The sequence below is a fragment of the Lactuca virosa genome, chromosome 7, assembly GCF_052849685.1.
Source record: "Lactuca virosa cultivar CGN04683 chromosome 7, Lactuca_virosa_CGN04683_v6, whole genome shotgun sequence".
Classification (NCBI taxonomy): Eukaryota; Viridiplantae; Streptophyta; class Magnoliopsida; order Asterales; family Asteraceae; genus Lactuca; species Lactuca virosa.
Window position 1 is genome coordinate 186350558 of NC_136432.1, and position 21115 is coordinate 186371672.

The 21115-nt window shown below is 40.3% G+C and overlaps 1 protein-coding gene across 1 annotated transcript; it reads right to left on the minus strand.

Moving 5' to 3' along the window:
- Window positions 1-13599: 13599 nt before the first annotated feature.
- Window positions 13600-18356, minus strand: LOC145124777 (uncharacterized). The gene is made up of 2 exons (XM_079060236.1): window positions 14547-18356; window positions 13600-14456 (listed from the first exon to the last, which is right to left on the minus strand). The coding sequence occupies exon 1, from the start codon at window positions 18354-18356 to the stop codon at window positions 17478-17480; it is 879 nt and encodes a 292-aa protein (XP_078916362.1). The 3' UTR covers window positions 13600-14456; window positions 14547-17477.
- Between the last annotated feature and the right edge of the window lie 2759 nt (window positions 18357-21115).

Below are 21115 nucleotides of genomic sequence, written 5' to 3' on the forward strand. Positions count from 1 at the left end.
GGGGTTTTCAAAATCTCATTGGTTGAAATGAGCTGTGTTTGGATGATTTAGACTATTTTCCATAGCGATCTGTTTCTAAGTACAAACAATATTTTTAGGAAACTAAATGCTACTGTACATTCTCAACAAAACCATTTCTGTCTTCTTCTTTGTTTTTGTCTTTAGTGTAGTTATACAACAAAAAGGCATATGTACACGCTTTGAGGTTAAAAATATGCAGCCAATCATCAATTTGAAACAGGGCTTTCATGCTACATAAACCATTTAATGGTATGGAGTATTGTGGTATTATTATTGTAGTCATCTTAGTTGATACCCACATGAAATCCTTTCACTTTTAGGATCCCTAAGATTATTAATACGCCATGATGAATGCCCACTACTTTTAACATCTTGTATTTTTGTAAAATTCATATATTTTAGAAGGGTAGTGTTTGTATACACGTGTATGTCAGTTTCTCCCTTGTTTATAAGCTTTTTATCTCATGTCTCCACCTGTTCTTGTTCTTTCGTCTGCAATGTACATGCTTTCATGGGAAAGATATATACCCTACTCTGGAAGCGTCATGCATTTCAAGAATGGCATTTATGTGAAATGAAACTCTATCCAAAGCCCAAATCGATGTTACTCATAACCAACAACTTTCAAAAGACACAGTCTGGCTTCTTTTATCCAGAGTTTGCAAATTATGGCGAAAAACTTTACTAGGTACATCCAGTTGATCCGCAATCGATTAATGAAATATCTTTTGACAAATTGAAATGGGTGCCACTTGAAAAGACAAGAGAAGAATATACGTTCTTCTATAACAACTACTTGAAGCATGATGAAGGTGGAAAAGGCAGATTCTTGCATGCAAACATGGGGTACCTTGTCCATGACTGTTTGATTGTTAATCTCCTAGATGAGTAGTGATGAATATTTAGCATGCTTATTTTTGTATCTATGATGGATGCATGTGTTAGAACGTTGTCAAGATGTTGAGAACCATCATTGACAGATTTGCATCTTTCCCTTTTATTTTTTTAAACAATTCCATCCTTGATTGTCTTTTGTGTCTAATGCATTATGTCTAGCTTGTTGCATGCTGTTTTGAATTCAAACTGTTACAAATATTTTGTACATGGATGTTTTGTTCACTGTCAGAATCTTGCTGACTCTTAGTTCTAAAATGCATTACAATGCTTTGTTGAAACCTTAATAGTTTCAAAGGGTTAGACTATCAATGACAGTGCTTGTTTTTTGGACATGTAGATTTTATATTAATCTGTTTCATTTCAGTTTATGTTATGTGTAGGAATAACAGTTGACTTATCTTTAATGCTTGCCATTCACACTATAGGGTCTGGAGTATTTTGTTATATATTTGGGTTAATCTTTTGGATTGGTTTTTAACATCATTCCTAGTATTTGTACAATATAAATTAAGTTTGCATTTCATTTATGGACCATAGTATAATATTATAAAGCTAACAAAGATAATATATCATACAGTTTTGCTTGTCAAACAGAAGCATATCATACAATTTTTTTTATCCAAAATATCATATATGATGGTTTTGTTTATTAAAGAAAAGCATACAGATATAAACTACGAATTACGTGAATAGAAATGAATCTTGTTCAACCTCCCATTTCCTAACTCTAGTCCCTAAACATAACATATAACTAGAATTACAAAAATCATCCAACTAGACAACATATATTCAGAACAACAAATATCACTAACTAGACAATATATACATCTCCATCTTAAAATCTTCATTCCTCGAAGAATTACACGCGGGGGCAGATGCAAGGCAATGAGAGTGGGGGCATGTGCCCACAACCATTTGAATATTTTTACATAGAAGATGGGTTAATTTGGATCCAAATATAATTTAATAGACATACTCTTCAAATCAAAGGTGCCCTCAATAATATTTGGGCTAGACTCTTCATAAGATGGACTGTATGGGCATTAGGCTAAAGAAAAAAAAAATGAATAATAAGAAATAAAGCCCAACTGGCCATTTTAGGTGCTGTTTTTGGTTCTTGGTTCTCGACAACAGCAAAAAAGAACTAGAAAGAAAAGTAAAAAAAAAAAAAAAAAAAGGTTTCCATCCTGTCTCCTTAATCGAAGCTATGTCTATTGTTTGTTTGTTTTTGTTTTTTTTTTAAATAGCACCTACTCTGAATGCAAACTTTAGATTCCTACATTTCTATTCCTTTCCGTTAACACTAGCAACAAAAATCATACACTTGTTTAACTTGAAATGTCATTCCATTTTAACATTATAAAGTCTTATATATCAGGCATAAACTTTTTTTTTTTCCATATTTGCACGTCAAATTTTTAAGACCAAAAAATTCATTGTTAAAATGTTGATCGTTTATTGGAATAAAATATAGACCATTACAACTAATTAGTCTGAATATTTGGATCCGATCAAATAACCGATTGCTAATGCCCCCTACGGACAAGATTTATGGATTCGCCATTGATTACACGATGCCTCTAACATGTTGATATTTCTTAACAAGCCAGGTATGATGTCTTTGGACCTTGCATACATGGGCGGGTCAACCCATGTGATAAACCCACAAACATAATCCTTGAAAAGGTAAACCATGATGGTTGTTAGGTTGATGCCCATTACTTTTATCATCTTTTTAGTGTAGTTCTACAATAAAAGGTCTCAATTGTTTACTTATTTTTCTGCAGTTGTAGGAATGGCTAAGACAAGGAGCATGACTAAAAACCAAAACCATGGTGATGCATCTAGTAGCAAGAAGATCAAGACTTGTGACAATGGTGGTGTGGCACCTAGATCTTGGTCATGATGTGCTTTTATTAGTTATGATGCAACTTGGGGTGATTGATTTTCTTGCATTCAGAGGAGTTTGCAAGTCATGGAGATCACTTGCACTTTCCAACAGAACAAGTTTATGGTGTCCAAACCACCAATGTTTGTATGTACCTCTCCTCATCCTTATAAGAACGCATGCTACTTAGAGGACTTTGAAGGAAGAAAGTTCAAAACAATCCCCCCCTGGCAGGACATGTATTGGAGTACCTTATGGGTACTTGATCTTGTATGATAAGAAAAGGCGTGACATCTGGTTTGTGAATCCTATCACAAGGAATGAACTTCATTTACCTGATGTTCCCTTAGATGTCTTTGGAGGCTATGAACCTGTCAGGGCTATCCTTGTCTATTCGCCTTCATTATCTGAGTGGGTGTTTGTTATTGCAAATAAATTTGATGATAAAACATGGTTTTCCATAGTGGGTAAACAAGAATGGACTCTTGTTACTATTAAGGATATGAAGCCCAACATACAAGACAGCAGCCCACATGAAACACAATAGCCCACAGCTTTATATCACGTTTACAATTCATTACTCTGTATAGTCAATTGTATAGTCAATAGATCCTATAATGTCTCCTATATGTACTCCTGTATACTCGCTCATATTCAGCTTGTAATCTGCCTATATATGGTGTGTGAATTACGGAATGTAATTAAGTCTTTCAATCATATAATCATTCTTCTATATGGTATCAGAGCTGCTTAGCTCCTAAGAGTCTCAATTTTGATCCAATTTTACTCCCCTCACTCAAATCTCAATCGCCATGTCAAGTGTTACGGAGGTCACAACACACACACACTTTCCAATTAAGCTCACAGCCAACAATTTTCCCGTCTAGAGGAAGCAGATCGTCGCAACCCTAACTGGGTTAGGTCTTGAAGGTTACCTTGATGGCTCGACAGCAGCCCCAGCCAAAAACCTAACAACAGACAACACATCAAAAACAAATCCGCAATATACCCTCTGGTATCGACAGGATCAAATCATTCTTGGAGCCCTATTGGGGAGCTGCGCAGAAACCATCCAACCAATTGTCTCTTCGGCTGAAACGGCACAAGAAGCATTCAAATGTCTCACAGATAGCTATGCAAGCGTCTCCCGCTCTCACATTATTTCTCTAAAATCTCGAATGGCAAACAATCCAAGAGGTACCCGATCTATCACTGAGTTTCTACATGATATGAAGAATATTGCAGATGACCTTGCTCTAGCTCAGAATCCGGTTGATGAGGAAGACTTAATAGTTCACATATTAGGACATCTAGGTGACGATTACACACACATAGCCTCAGCTCTAAAGATTCGTGAAACTCCTATCAAATACCCAGATCTCTTTGACAAATTGCTTGATCACAAAAGGACTCTGAAAGACACACATACGTCCTCTGTTATCACAACAGTCAACAATACCCAAAAATCCAACAATCGATATTCATCAAAATCCTTCTATGACAACCGCAATCAACCTAAATTCAACAACAACAACTCAGGCAACAATTTTCGATCCAACTCAGGCCCCAATCGTTCGTCTGGTCAGTACAACGGAGGTAACAACTTCAACAGAGGTAATAGAAACAATAGCTACTGCCAATTTTGCAATATCCCTGGACACGATACTAAAGAATGCAGGAAGCTTGCTCGGTTTCTTAGAGAAAACAACATCAGTATTAACACCTCTACCAATCCCACAGTCAACTCTACAACAGCTTCCTCCACAACCACAGCAGCTCCATGGATGTTTGATAGCGGGGCATCTCATCATGTGGCATCCAGCCTCATTCCACACCCTGTCAGAGTATAGCGGACCAGACGAAATCGTGTTAGGAAACGGTAAAGGGCTATCCATCTCTCATACCGGTCATTCTTCCCTTCCTACTTCTTCCCGTCCGTTAAATTTACATAATGTGCTATTTGTTCCTCAGTTGCGTAATAACCTTATTTCAGTGGCTAAACTTTGCAAAACTAACAAAGTTTCTGTGGAATTTTTTCCCTATTTCTTTCTTGTTAAGGACCTACGCACGGGCATAATTCTCATGTAGGGCACGAACATCAATGATGTCTACTATGCAGCCATTTGCTCCCTTAGTCAACTTCCAAGAGTCAACTCCACAGTCTCCTCAAATAAATCGGTCACCTCCTGGCACCATAAGCTTGGTCACCCATCGGTCAAGATTTTCAAGTGTCTTCTAGCTCGTTTAGGACTCTCTTTTAATAAACATTCAGATGTTTCTTTTCATTGTGATTCGTGCTCTATAAATAAAAGCCACAAATTACCCTTTGGGCCAAATTCTTTTACTGCTACCAAACCTTTGCAACTAGTATATTCTGATGTTTGGGGACCGGTACAAACTTCCAATGATGGTTTTTCCTATTATGTCACCTTTGTCGATTTTTATTCAAGATACATTTGGCTTTATCCAATGAAACGAAAATCTGAAGTCTCCACCCTGTTTCCTCAATTTCGCAGTCTAGTTGAAAAATTCTACAATACCCCACTCATCTCCCTCTTCACTGATAATGGAGGAGAGTTTCTCAAACTTGCCTCATACCTCAAACAAAATGGCATTTCTCACTTCACTACACCACCTCATACCCCTGAACAGAATGGGATTGCTGAGAGACGACACAAACATATAGTTGAAACCGGGCTTTCACTTCTTCATCATGCCAACTTGCCTCTCTCCTTTTGGACTCATGCTTTTCAAACAGCAGTCCATCTTATAAACCGAATGCCCACCCAAGTTCTCAATTTCCAATCTCCTTATGACAAACTACACAATACTCCACCCATATACAAGAAGCTAAAACTGTTCGGATGTCTCTGTTATCCGTGGTTGCGACCTTACTCCCTAACCAAGCTTCATCCCCGGTCTGCAAAGTGTATTTTCCTTGGCTACTCGATCTCGAAATCAGCCTACAAATGTTATGAACCCACTACTCACAAACTTTACCACTCTCGCCATGTCGAATTTATTGAGCACATTTTCCCATACCAGAATGAACCCGAAACTCCTCTGCCCAAACCGAATGAGTTTTGCATCTATCTGAACCCAACAAATGATAACACCACCAGCTCATCCATCCCTCCCTGCTGCCCTAGGCCATCTCCTACACAACAAATACCCATCCAAATTCCATCTATACCCTCCACACCAACTACACCATCACCTAGTACACCAACAACCCAAAACAACCAATCTGATCCAGCCTCACCTCAAACAGCACCACAACAGCCACCCTTATCCTCACCTGCTCAGTCATCCCCTTCCCCGGTTCAATCCCCTAACCCTTCTCCTCCTCCATCACCACCACCACCTCACCGACCTCGCAAACCTAACCCAAAGTATTACAACAACAATCTCGTAAACACTACTACCCTTCATCCTATACCACCTACCCTTGGACCTTCCACCCACAATCAAGCACTAAAAGATCCCAAATGGAGGAGTGCCATGGATTCTGAATTCAATGCACTTTTACAAAACCAAACTTGGGAGCCGGTTCCGTTAGCCTCTCACAAACCTATTGGCTGCAAATGGGTCTTCCGAATAAAACGCAACTCAGATGGCTCTATATCAAAATACAAAGCCCGTCTCGTAGCAAAGGGATTTCTTCAACAATATGGGAAAGATTATTTTGACACGTTTAGCCCGGTCACCAAACCCGTCACTATCCGAACAATCCTCTCCATAGCCTTATCAAACAACTGGCCACTACGTCAACTAGACGTCAACAATGCCTTCCTACATGGCACATTGCATGAAGAAGTATTTGTCTCAACCACCTGGATACATTCACCCTCAATACCCGGATCATATCTGCAAATTAAAAAATCCATTTACGGTCTCAAGCAAGCTCCACGAGCTTGGTATATTGAACTTGCCAACTTTCTCCTCACCTTTGGTTTTCGAAAATCTCAAGCTGATGCATCTCTTTTCATCTATTCCCATCAAACCATCATATGCTACTTCATGGTTTATGTCGATGATATTGTCTTAATCGGCAATGACAACAAATTCCTTACTCATTTTGTCACCTCCTTAAGCACAAAATTCTCTCTCAAAGATCTTGGTATGCTTCATCATTTCTTAGGAGTTGAAGTCATTCCAACTCCCACCGGTCTGTTTTTGTCCCAACATAGGCATATCCAAGACATTCTAAATCAATTCCATATGGAAAGGTGCCAAAGATGTTACCACCCCCCTAAGTGCCACGGAACCATTGTCTCTCATTGATCAATCACCCACTGTTGATGCCACACCTTATCGAAAATTAGTTGGTTCTCTCCAATACTTAGCTTTCACTCGTCCCGACATTTACTTTGCCATAAACAAACTGTCTCAATTCATGCACGCTCCTCGTCAAACTCATTGGCAGGTCCTTAAACGCCTCCTTCGGTACCTTAAAGGTACCATTCACCATGGTTTAGTCCTTAACCGTAATTCCTCACTCACGCTCTCGGCTTTCTCCGACTCTGATTGGGGTGGAGTTCATAGTGCAGGTCGATCTACAACAGCATACCTGCTGTATTTGGGTACGAATATAGTGTCATGGCGATCCACAAGACAAAAGACTGTTTCTCGCTCTTCCACCGAGGCCGAATACAAGGCCTTGGCAAATGCTTCAGCAAAACTAATTTGGCTCAAAAACCTCCTTCGTGAGCTAGGTGTGCCTACAACTATAGCCCCAACACTCTTCTGTGACAATACAGGTGCCACGTATCTTTGTGCGAATCCTATTTATCACTCGAGAATGAAGCATGTGGCCCTAGATTACCACTTTGTTCGAGAACAGATTGCATCAGGTCTTCTCAAAGTACTTCATGTTCATTCACAAGACCAGCTAGCAGACATGCTGACCAAACCACTTCCACGAGCACCGTTTCTGAAAAACAGATCCAAGATTGGAGTCTCCGATGGAGCCTCCATCTTGCGGGGGCGTATTAAGGATATGAAGCCCAACATACAAGACAGCAGCCCACATGAAACACAATAGCCCACAGCTTTATATCACGTTTACAATTCATTACTCTGTATAGTCAATTGTATAGTCAATAGATCCTATAATGTCTCCTATATGTACTCCTATATACTCGCTCATATTCAGCTTGTAATCTGCCTATATATGGCGTGTGAATTATGGAATGTAATTAAGTCTTTCAATCATATAATCATTCTTCTATAGTTACTACCCGTTTTATCATTCTTGATGTACATGCATTTAAGGGGAAGGTATATACCCTACTCAGTGATATATATCAAGAATTGCATGTATGTGAATTGAGACTCTTTTCAAAGCCCAATTTGACGTTACTTGTAACCAAGAAGTTTCAAAAGTTTGGCTTGTATAAGCATGAGTTTGCAAGTTATGATCAAAAGCTTTATGTGGTGCATCCAGTTGATCCGCAATGGATTCATGAAATATCTTTTGAGGAACTGAAATGGGAGTCACTTGAAAAGACAAGAGAAGAATATACATTTTTCCATAACAACTACTTCAAGCATGATGCGGCTGTTATACCATATCCTCGTTCAGAATACGGGCAATATGGGAGATTTGATGTCGACACTAACAAAGGTGAAAAGGGCAGATTCATGTATTCAAACATGTGGTACTTTCTCCATGACTGTTTGGATGTTAATCACCTAGATGAGTAGTGATGAATATTTAGCATGCTTATTTTTGTATCTATGATGGATCCATGTGTAAGAACATTGTCAAGATGTTGTAAACCATCATTGATGGATTTGCTTCTTTCCCTTTTATTTTTGAAACACTTCTGTTCTTGCTCACCCTTTTGCTTTACCTTATAGTTATATTCTCCTTGAATTTATTTTATTCCCAGTGCATTATGTCTAGCTTTGTTGCTTTCTGTTTTGAGTTCAAATTGTTACAAATATTTGTCCATGAATGTTTTGGTAATTGTTAAAATCTTGCTGATTCTTAGTTTTAAAATGCATTACAATTACAATCCTTCGTTGAAACATTAGTAGTTCAAAAGGCAAGATTATCATTGGCAGTGCTTGTTTTTTCTACTTGTATAATTTAGAATAATCTATTTCAGAACCGTGTCTTCTCCAACTATATTTTCTCGTGGTTCTGGAGTATTTTGATACACATTTGAGATAATCTTTTTGATTGGTTTTTAACATCATTCCTATTATTTGTAAGCATATCATAGAATTTTGTTTACCCACATTATCATATCTGACGATTTCCTCTATCGCGGAACAATAACAAATATTTTGGGGGTGTCAGGGTTTGAACCCCTGACCTCTTGTGTGAAATTCCACTCTTCAACCACTAGGTTCCTATCGTATGCATTTGGGCTTGGACAATGTATCTGGATAATCTTATAATCTCAACTTAAGAGAGCTACCATCCTCGGGCAGTAAGTCTCGACCCCAAAAACATGCAAATTGTGCTACAAAATTAATAAATGAAAATAAACAATTAGAATTTAGCAAAAAAATTCTTACTATGCATCTAAGAGTCACAAAACAAAATTGAAAACTATCCATAACTCGTTATGATGTTGGTGTAACTATGGAGGTTGGTTCGCTGATGGTTATGCAAGTAAACAATCATGTTGGCAAAACTTTCTTTGTGGTCACAATTTGAAAAACTCATCTTGAAACAATTCTGAAACACGATTATAATTTATTGGTTGTAAGTGGACGAAAAGAAGATGGAAAACACATGATATGTAATGAAAAAAATCTAGAAATACTGTAAGGAATGTACTCAGATAGACGGAAATGTACAATGTTAGTTTGAAACAATGACAGTCTGGAATGAAAGTGCAACATGTACGGTGTTGACTACATTCGTCCCAGATTGACTACGTAAGTCCGTAATGTCCTTCTTTGGTTTCGTATCAACTTTATGTTAGAAGTTACCTAACCGCCACCCACTCCACAAACGGGCATAATTACTCCGGAATGTGTTATTTTGGAAAAAATAACTATTTTTCCAAATCAGAAAAAATAGTTATTTTTAATAAACTCATTTACATGGATTAATTTATTTCCTTTAAGGGAGCTACCATTCTCCAGCACTAGTGAGTCTCAACCCAAAAAACATGCACCGCCGAAGGCCCAATGTTTATCTGTGGCCTTAAAGGCCCAAAAATCACGGTTTACGAGGAAATTAGTGGCGGGGGTGACGTACAAGAGTCTGTAAGAGCGGGAATCTCACTCAATTCATCATTTTTGGGTTTTAAGCAGGTGAATAATTCTTATAAAACATCTCGATTTTGACCACTCTTTGTTTATTCACCCAACTTTGAACATCTACGGATTTTAATATCCTTTTCGTTTTTACAATTGTAAGTGCTATATCCATCTCACTTTTATAGGATTCTTGATTTATCTTAGTTTCTTTTGATTTTTTTCCTTCAGGTTGAGTTTTAATTGTACAATGCCATCTATGATTGCTAATGAGATCATGAAATACAGAAATAGTTATATTATCTTACTTTGTTTTCCAACTGTAGTTTTGCATAACTGGGTACGTGATACGGTACTAACTATCTTTATAGTAATGGTTTCCTGTGAGTGTAATCCAAGTTTGCAGCACGTTTTTATTTACTCTTTTACCAAGTGTAAGTGTTTTTGAATAAGTCCAACCCATGTAGTCATGAGGTCCCTGTTTTTATGCAGATAGGAAGGGTCATTTTCCTTGTTTTCAGTTCAGTTTTAGCTGTTTAAATAGAGTGGCAATATGTACGTTCAATGTATCTTTCTTTTCTGTTTTGGTGAATAAAGTGCAGATTTGCCCCACTGTGTGTTTCTTTTTCTGTCCCCTGTTATATTTTGTTTTGTTCCATGTTATTAACCAGTGAAGAGAGCCTTGTTTTTGGTATTTTATCTAACATTTGGTATCAAATCACAACCTGGTGCATGCCAAAATACCAGTCTCGTGAAGAGATAGTCTCGTGAAGAGATGACAGGGAATAACAACAATGGCGAGAAGGATGGTATGGTCACTCTTCATTACCCGATGCTGTCAAGGAGCAACTACTATGCATGGGCCATCAAAATGAGGGTCTTTATGCAAGCCCAAGGAGTGTGGGATGCAGTGGAACCAAGAACAACAAACACTGTGGTAGAGGTGAAGAAAGATAAGATGGCCTTGGCAGCCATCTATCAAGGCATACCGGCAGACCTATTGGTGTCCTTGGCTGAGAAGAAAACAGCCAAAGAAGCTTGGGAGGCTTTGAAGATTATGTTCATGGGGGAAGACAGAGTGAAGACAGCAAGAATACAAACCTTAAAAGCCGAGTTTGAAGCCTGGAATATGAAGGAGTCAGAAGTTGTAGATGAGTTCGCTGTGAAAGTGAGCAATATAGTATGCACTATGCGTACACTGGGGGATACAGTTGAAGAATCTTATGTAGTAAAGAAACTACTGAGAGCAGTCCCTCCTAAATTCCTTCAAATAGCCTCAACCCTGGAGCAGTTTGGGAACTTGGATGAAATGACAGTTGAAAAGGTGATTGGGAGGCTGAAAGCACATGAAGAACGCATGAAAGGTCATAATGAACCGGATGACAGAAAGCTTCTCATGACTTACCAAGAATGGACTGAAAAGAACAAGAAGAAGGCTGAAGGTGACTCCAAAAGCACCCCAAAAGGGAACCGTGGTGGATCTGGATCGTCACGGGGAAGAGGAAGGGGTCGAGGCTGAGGTGGTGGACACGGTGGTCGTGGAAGAGGCAACTATCAACACCAGAAGTACAGAAACAATGGTGGGTCCAACAGTCAAGACAAGAGTAGTGTACAATGCTACAATTGTCAAGACTATGGACATTATGCTGCTGAATGTAAGAATCCAAGAAAAGAAAGAAATCAAGAAAATAACTTGATTCAAGAAGATAATGAACCAGCCCTCCTATTATCATCCCTTGAAGATAGAGAAGTCTGTGAAATATTCTTAAATGAAGAAAGTATGAATCCAAGGTTAAGAACAAGGGAAGGAGAAGTGAACCAAACTAAAGTGTGGTACCTTGACACTAGGGCAAGCAATCACATGACTGGTGACAAGGACAAATTTCGTGATCTGAACAAAAAAATTCAAGGGTATGTGAAGTTTGGGAATGCATCCAAAGTTAGAATTGAAGGAAAAGGCTCAATTGTGTTTCAGTGCAAGGATGGTAGTCAACGAAAGCTAAATGAGGTATACTACATTCCTGATTTATGCAGTAATATAGTTAGCTTGGGTCAGTTAGCAGAGGGAGGAGATGAAATCAGGATTAAGGACCCATTCTTATGGGTTCATGATGCTACTGGAAAACTGTTAATGAAGGTCCAAAGATCACCCAATAGACTCTACAAGATAGAGCTGGAAGAGGCTAGAGCAGTGTGTCTAACTGCTCAAATCAATGACCCAACGTGGTTGTGGCACGCAAGATTGGGTCATATAAACTTCAATTCAATGAAGCACATGTCAGACAAAAAGTTGATTGAAGGGTTAGCCAGGATAAACATTCCTTCACAGCCCTGTGAGGGGTGTTTAGTGGGAAAGCAAACAAGAAATTCCTTCCCCTCACATACGAATTACAGAGCGGCTGGAACTTGTTCATGGGGATTTGTGTGGCCCGGTTTCACCCCCTACACCAACAGGGAATCGGTATTTCATGCTCTTGGTGGATGATTATAGTAGAGTTATGTGGGTGTATTTATTGAAAATAAAGGATGGGGCTTTCCAAACGTTCAAGAATTTCAGGTAAAAGTGGAAATTGAAACAGGTGAGAAGATGAAGGTTTTTAGAACGGATCGTGGTGGTGAGTTCTTGTCAAACGAGTTCACCACATATTGCAATGAAACAGGTTTGGATCATCACTACACTGCAACATACTCTCCACAACAGAATGGTGTTGTGGAGAGATGGAATCGGACTGTCTTAGAGATGGTTAGAAGCTGCTTGTTGTCAATGAACGTGCCTGATGTTCTATGGGGTGAAGCTGTGAACCATGTTGTGTATGTTCTAAACAGGGTCAACACCAAAGCCTTGAAGGAATCAACACCATATGAGATGTGGACTGGGAGAAAACCACAAGTAGGACACCTCAGGGTGTTCGGATGTGTTGCACACATGATGGTGGCTCAGATGCATCGAAAGAAATTAGAAGAGATAAGCAATAGAGTTGTGCATATTTGAGTTGAGAAAGGCACCAAGGCATATCGGTTACTAGATCCAGTCACAGGTTCGATGTATGTGAGTATAAACATGGTATTTGAAGAAGATAAGGTATGGATGTGGGAGAAGACGACTAAGATTAAGCCGGCACAAGGGATGAGTTTCACAGTTGAAGGGTTTGACTTCAACGAGCATGACCATGAGGAATTTGGGCCTATCCCTGGTACACCAAATGAAAACGTGATGCCACAGCCTGAAGCAGATTGGATCGATGCATCTCAGCCCATTAGCTCACAATTAGACCCACAATTAAGCCCACATGATAGTTCATTAAGCTCACCATCGACACCTAGTACGCCAGTTACACCAAACTCACCTGTGTCGTAATTCGGCTCTCCTAGTACCGCCTCAAGATCCATAGGCAGTGGAGCACCAAAGCGCTATAGACTTCTATCGGACCTGTACGACCACACAGAGCGTCTCATGCTGGTCCACGATGAGGAAGAACCGACCTCATATACAGAAGCGAAGAAAAGAACGGAATGGGTCAATAATACGATCCTTAGTAACCTAAGATCCCTACCTGTTATTCGAGTCATAGGAATACTCCTAATACCTCTCGGTCTTTATTAATTTCATAAAATCAAACAAGATCCTATGGAACACTATTTATAATGTCCAGCTAACCAAACAAACAAACCTAATCTGACTCCAAAACTAATAACAGATATCGACTCAACCTAAGAAAGATAAAGACTAGATAAAGACTAACATAAAAGGATAAAGACTAAACATAAATAACCAAAATTATCCTAAACTGAGATATTCCTGCCACGCCTTTGATAAATCTGACCAAATCTTGATCCTCCAGCCTGGGACGTATCATTACTCCCCTCCCAAACAGACACCTTGTCCTCAAGGTGGAAATCAGGAAATTGCTTCACCATATCATCAAACAGCTCCCACGTCGCCTCATAAGTCGGTAAATCCTTCCACCTTATTAAAACCTCACGGCCCGAAATCCCATCACGAAGGCCCTCTACCTGCTCTGGTTGCAATAAAACTTCCATATCAGCAGTCAAGGTAGTAGGCAGCTGAGGAAGAACCAACTGATTCCCGATAGCTTTCTTCAATTGAGAAATGTGGAAAACATCATGAATTTTTGAGGAATCAGGAAGCTATAAACGATAAGCCACACGACCCATCCTTTCCAACACCTCAAAAGGACCAAAGTAACGAGGAGATAACTTTTCATTCACCCTTCGCGCCACCGAATGTTGCCTATACGGTTGAAGCTTGAGAAAAACTCGATCTCCAACAGCAAACTCCTCATCCTTGCGATGTTTGTCTGCCTTAGCGTTCATCAGTTGTTGAGTACGCAACAAAAACCCCTTCAACTCTTTCAATACGGCATCCCGCTCTTCCAAATATGCCTCCACAGAACCCACAGAAGTACGTTGACTGTCATAATAAACCAAATGGAGAGGATCACGACCATAAAGAATCTGAAAAGGAGTGGTGTTGATGGAAGTGTGAAAAGAGGAATTGTACCAGAACTTCGCCCATGACAACCACTTTGCCCATTTTTTTGGAGAATCTGACACAAAACAACGAAGATAGGTTTCTAAACACCGATTCACCACCTCGGTTTAGCCATCCGTTTGCGGGTGGTAAGCCGTGCTTCGCTTAAGCTTGGTGCCCTGCAACCGAAAAAGCTCCCGCCAAAACAATCTTAAGAAAACCCTATCTCGATCTGAAACAATGGACTCTGGAATACCATGCAACCGAACCACCTCCCTTAAAAACGCCGAAGCAACTGTAAGAGCAGTATACAAATGTTTCAGAGGAACAAAATGGGCATATTTACTTAACCTATCAACAATCACAAATATAACAGAAAACCCATCTGACTTGGGTAAGCCATCAATAAAATCCATGGTAACTTCGGACCAAACTTTATTAGGTAATTTAAGGGACTGCAACAACCCGCTAGGTGCCAGGGTAGAGTATTTCTGCCGTTGGCAGATATCACACTGTGCTACCATGCGCGATATATCACCCTTCATCCCTGTCCAAAACAGCTCTCGGGCCATCCGTCGATAAGTTTTTTGAACTCCCGAGTGACCCCCCGTTGAACTCCCATGAAACTCATGAAATAACCGTGGAATCCAAGAAGAATTGCGATTTAACACTAAACGACCCTTAAACAACAGTCGTTTGTTGTTTACCGAAAACCCAATTGGAACCTGTTGACCGGAAATGACGCGCTCCCTGAGATCAACCAATTCAGGGTCATTTTCAACCTCTCGCCACAACCTTTCCCAGTCAACTGTGCAACCAGATACCAACTCTAACAATTCAGCCCCATTTTTCCTTGACAAGGCATCAGCTGCGTTGTTCTCTCGCCCCAGACGGTACTCGATGTCAAAGTTGTACCCCAAGAGTTTAGAAAGCCACTTCTGATGGTCTTCAGCCATGACCCGCTGTTCCAACAAATATTTTAAACTTCGCTGATCCGTATGAACCACGAACCTTCGCCCCAACAAGTAAGGTCGCTACTTTTGGATAGCAAAAACAATTGCCATTAATTCGCGCTCATAAACAGATTTTAGACGAGCCCGAGCACCCAAAACTTGACTAAAATAAGCAATTGGGCGAGTATCCTGCATTAATACCGCCCCCACTCCAACACACGAAGTATCAGTTTCCACCACAAAAGATTTTGTAAAATCCGGTAAGGCCAAAACTGGAACACGGGTCATCACGGTCTTTAACTGTTGAAAAGCTTGCAAAGCGTCTTCATTCCAACGAAAATTATCTTTCTTGATCTGATCTGTGAGTGGTCCTGCAATCTTCCCATAGTCCTTGACAAACTTGCGGTAGTACCCCGTCAGCCCTAAAAACCCGCATAATTTCCGGAGCGTTTTCGGTACCGGCCATTCCAACATAGCTTCAATTTTCGAGGGATCAGCCGATACACCCTCAGCTGAAACCAAATGCCCTAAATACTCGATTTGATTCTGAGCAAACGAACACTTTTTTCGATTTGCAAAAAGTTTATGCTCTTGCATTGTTAGTAGAACCGAAGATAAATGATGCACATGCTCGTCCCAGGACCTGCTATAGACGAGAATATCGTCGAAGAAAACGAGTACAAAGCGCCGCAAGAAGGGTCGGAATACCTGATTCATTAGTGACCGGAATGTGGCGGGGGCGTTGCTCAACCCGAAAGGCATAACGAGAAATTCATAGTGCCCCTCATAGGTCCTAAAAGCGGTTTTATGAACATCTTCTTCTTTCATCCGTATCTGATGGTAACGGGACTTTAAATCTAACTTTGAAAAAATAACCGACCCATGCAACTCATCCAAAAGCTCTTCTATCACGGGAATCGGGAACTTGTCAAGAACCGTCGCCTTATTAAGTGCTCTATAGTCCACACAAAAATGCCAGCTTCCATCTTTTTTTTCACCAACAACACGGGACTAGAGAAAGGACTAGTACTTGGCTGAATAATTCTAGCATCTAGCATTTCCTGGACTAAGCGTTCAATTTCATTCTTCTGTGCATGCGGGTAACGGTAAGGTCTTACACTCACGGGCGGGGTACCCTCTTTTAAAATGATCGCGTGATTTTTGCTATGCACAGGGGGTAAACCACTGGGCATTTCAAAAACGTCTTTAAATGTTTCCAATACCTTCATAACCTGCCCCGGAATCACGATAGGAGTGTGCACCACTCCTTTTGCCTGAAGATGGACTAAATATCCTTCCTCCTCACGTTGTATTAACTTGTAAAGAGTCTTACACGAGGCCATAGTTTTTGATAAGCTTGGGTCACCCATGATAGTTACCAGCCGATCCCCTTCCCAGTATTGCATTCGAAGCTCCAACCAATTTACTGTCATGTCACCCAGCGTTTGCAAACATTTTATACCCAATATGACATCTGATCCTCTCAGTTCAAAAGGCAAAAACTCTTCCACAAACCTAACCTCTGGTAAGTCGAGAAGAACATCCTTGCAACAACCATGGCTACGAGCTATCAACCCATTACCCAGCTTAACTGTGGACACAAAATTGTGAGTTCGTCAACTATATCTGATTCATTAGTGACCGGAATCTGATACAAATGGTGAGTTCGTCAACTATATCTGTGGACACAAAATTGTGGGTTGCCCCACTATCGATCAAAACAACAACTTCCCTGTCCCCGATCTTCCCTCTCACCTTCATTGTTCGCGGTGGAGTGAGACCGCTTACGGAATTAAGAGACACCTCTGCCATATCGCAATGACCTTCTCCTCGCTCCCCAACTCTTCCTCCTCAGCATTGTCTTCATCCAAAATAAGAACCTGTAGAGTTTTACTAGGACATTTGTGTCCCGGTGAAAGTTTTCCATCGCACCTAAAACACAAACCCCTGGCGCGTTTTTCAGCTAGCTCGGTGGCCGTTAGTTTCTTAAACCCCCTGATGCGCTATCCTATTTCTTAGTCATTACACCAGCGGTCGAGGTGTTGGACTTGCCTTGGAAGCCAAACCCGGATCTAGACGCGTTGCTTGTCCCTTTGATCAATCCCCCAACCCTGTTTTCGTAAATTTTAATGGCCATTCGAATCGCCTGAGATAAGGAATCAGGTTCTGCTATCCGGACTGCTGCACGAACATCTTCTTTCAAACCTTTAATAAATGTGCTCTCCTGAATCGATTCTGGAACATCGTGTAGTTGCCCTGCAAACCCTTCGAATCTATCCATGTATTCCTGTACCGTCCCCGTTTGTTGGATGGCCAAGAACTGTTCCTGAACACTGCCCTCACGCGACCCTTGAAATCTTTCAAGAAGCTTTCGTTTAAACTTTCCCCAAGAACGGAATGGTTTCTTGGCATCATTCCAACGAAACCATGACAACGGTGCACCCTCAAGGCAGATTGCCACTGCCTGCAAACGATCTTTCTTTCCAAATTTATGAACTTCAAAGTATCGTTCAACCTTGTAAACCCACCCGTGAACATCAGCGCCATAAAAAACAGGAATCTTCAATTTCCGGCAATCAAGCAATGGATCCCGATTTTTCTTCTTTTTCTTGGTCTCAGCACTGTTATCCGAGTTGTCAGACCCCACGTCATCTTCATCATCACTCCTCCCTGAATCGGAAGAGGAACTGTGGTAATAGTTCTTGTGTTTCTTTCTTGGTCCCTTGATTGCTTCAGTCAACTCAGAAACGGCTTTGGTGAGCACCTGCATCTGTGTTGCCACCTCCAAACGATGAGCCTCAGATGCATCGAGCACCTGGTTGACGGCGCCCTCAAGCGCAGCAAGCCTCTCGGCATTGGTTCCCTTCCCCTCCGGTTTTTCTGTCATTAGAAATGGTAACAGCTCTGATACCAATTACTACGATCCCAGGTAACCTAAGATCCCTACCTGTTATTCGAGTTACAGGAATACTCCTAATACCTCTCGGTCTTTATTAATTTCATAAAAATCAAACAAGATCCTATGGAACACTATTTATAATGTCCAGCTAACCAAACAAACAAACCTAATCTGACTCCAAAACTAATAACAGATAGCGACTCAACCTAAGAAAGATAAAGACTAGATAAAGACTAACATAAAAGGATAAAGACTAAACATAAATAACCAAAATTATCCTAAATTGAGATATTCCTGCCACGCCTTTGATAAATCTGACCAAATCTTGATCCTCCAGCCTGGGACGTATCAGTCAACGCTATGAAGGCCGAATTGACCTCAATTGAAAGAAACAATACCTGGAGGTTAGTCGATCTTCCAAAAAATCGAAAGCCAATTGGTCTAAAGTGGGTTTTCAAGGTGAAACGAGACCCAAATGGAAAGATTCTGAAACATAAAGCGAGAATTGTGGCTAAGGGGTATGTTCAGAAGCAGGGGATCGACTATGAGGAAGTCTTTGCACCAGTGACAAGAATTGAAACGGTACGTGTAATACTAGCCCTTGCAGGTTGCAATGGATGGTGTGTGCATCATCTAGACGTGAAATCAATGTTTCTGAATGGTAAGTTGGAGGAGGAAGTCTATGTGTCTCAACCTGATGGGTTTGTAAAAAGAGATGAAGAGAACAAGGTGTATAAACTCTCGAAGGCTCTGTATGGGTTAAAGCAGGCACCCCGGGCATGGAATGCTTGATTAGACAGATATTTGAAGAGTTTGGGATTTAAAAGATGCACACAAGAGTACTCGGTTTATACCAGGAAAAGAGAAGGAAAAATTCTAATAATTAGAGCGTATGTCGATGACCTCCTGGTAACAGGAAACTGCCATGAAGAAGTGAAGTGCTTCAAATAGGAGATGAATGAAAAGTTTGAGGTGAGTGATATCGGGTTCCTGAGTTATTATCTGGGTATCGAGGTACATCAAGATGATGCAGGAATCACTCTTAAACAAGAAGCATATGCAAAGAGTATTTTAACCAAGACCCGGATGTCGCATTGCAATCCCACAACAAGTCCATTGGAACACAAAGTGCAGTTAACCAAGGATGAAGATGGAGAATTGGTAGATCCTACCGAGTACAGGAGCATCGTAGGGGGACTGAGGTATTTAACTCATACTCGTCCCGATAGATCCTTTGTTGTTGGGGTGGTGAGTCGTTTCATGGAAAAGCCTACCACGAAACACCTTCAAGCTGTAAAGGGCATACTTAGATATGTGAAAGGCACTTTAGACTATGGTTTAGCTTATACTAGAGGAGAGGGCAAGGTTACAATCTCCGGGTACTCCGACAGTGACCTGGCAATGGATGTTAATGATAGAAGAAGCACCTGCGGAATGGCGTTCTATGTAAATGGGAACTTGGTCACTTGGTCCTCTCAAAAACAGCGATGTGTGGCATTGTCCTCGTGTGAGGCGGAGTTTATGGCAGCCACCATGGCAACATGTCATAGGATATGGCTGCATCGTCTACTTACTGAGATAACCGGAGAAAGAGTTGCACCAACAACCTTGTATGTTGACAACAAGTCTGCCCTTGATCTCATGAAAAATCCAGTGTTTCACGGAAGAAGCAAGCACATTGACACGAGATTCCACTTCATTAGAGAGTGTGTAGAGAATGGTGAAATCAAAGTGACTCATGTATGCAGCAAGGATCAAAAGGCAGACATATTCACAAAAGCAATGGCAAAGTTGAAGCATAAGGAGATGCAAGCTTTAATTGGAGTTAGGCAGGTATCAAACTCTGGATTAAGGGGGGAATGTGAGTGTAATCCAAGTTTGCAGCACGTTTTTATTTACTCTTTTACCAAGTGTAAGTGTTTTTGAATAAGTCCAACCCATGTAGTCATGAGGTCCCTGTTTTTATGCAGATAGGAAGGGTCATTTTCCTTGTTTTCAGTTCAGTTTTAGCTGTTTAAATAGAGTGGCAATATGTACGTTCAATGTATCTTTCTTTTCTGTTTTGGTGAATAAAGTGCAGATTTGCCCCACTGTGTGTTTCTTTTTCTGTCCCCTGTTATATTTTGTTTTGTTCCCTGTTATTAACCAGTGAAGAAAGCCTTGTTTTTGGTATTTTATCTAACATTTCCAAAATCTTGTTGGTTGAAATATAAACTTTATGAACATAACCAATTTTGATTTCTTTTATGTTCGCTTCTTTCTTTAGTTATGCAACAATAGTGCATATGTATATTCCTTTTGTTGTCCCATGGTCTGATTAAGGTTTTGTAACATTTAGTTTTTTGTAAAATTCTTTCATCATAGAAGGATAGTGTTTGTAACAAAGGTTTCATACCTTTATTTTTGTTTTGCAAGTGTAGGAATGGCCAAGATAAGGAGTATGACTAGAAACCAAAATCATGATCATGATGATGCATCTAGCAGGAAGAGGATCAAGACGTGTGACAACAGTTATGTAGTAGCACCTTGGTCAGATCTTAACCATGATGTGCTTTTTATATTTATGATGCAACTTGGAGTCATTGATTTTCTTTCGTTTAGTGGAGTTTGTAAGTCATGGAGATCATTTGCAGTCTCTAGTAGGAAAAGCTTTATGGCCTCCCGGACACCCATGTTCATACAAATCTTTTCTGATGCGTATGAGAAAACATGTCATTTAGAGGACTCTGAAGGAAGAAAGTTCAAAA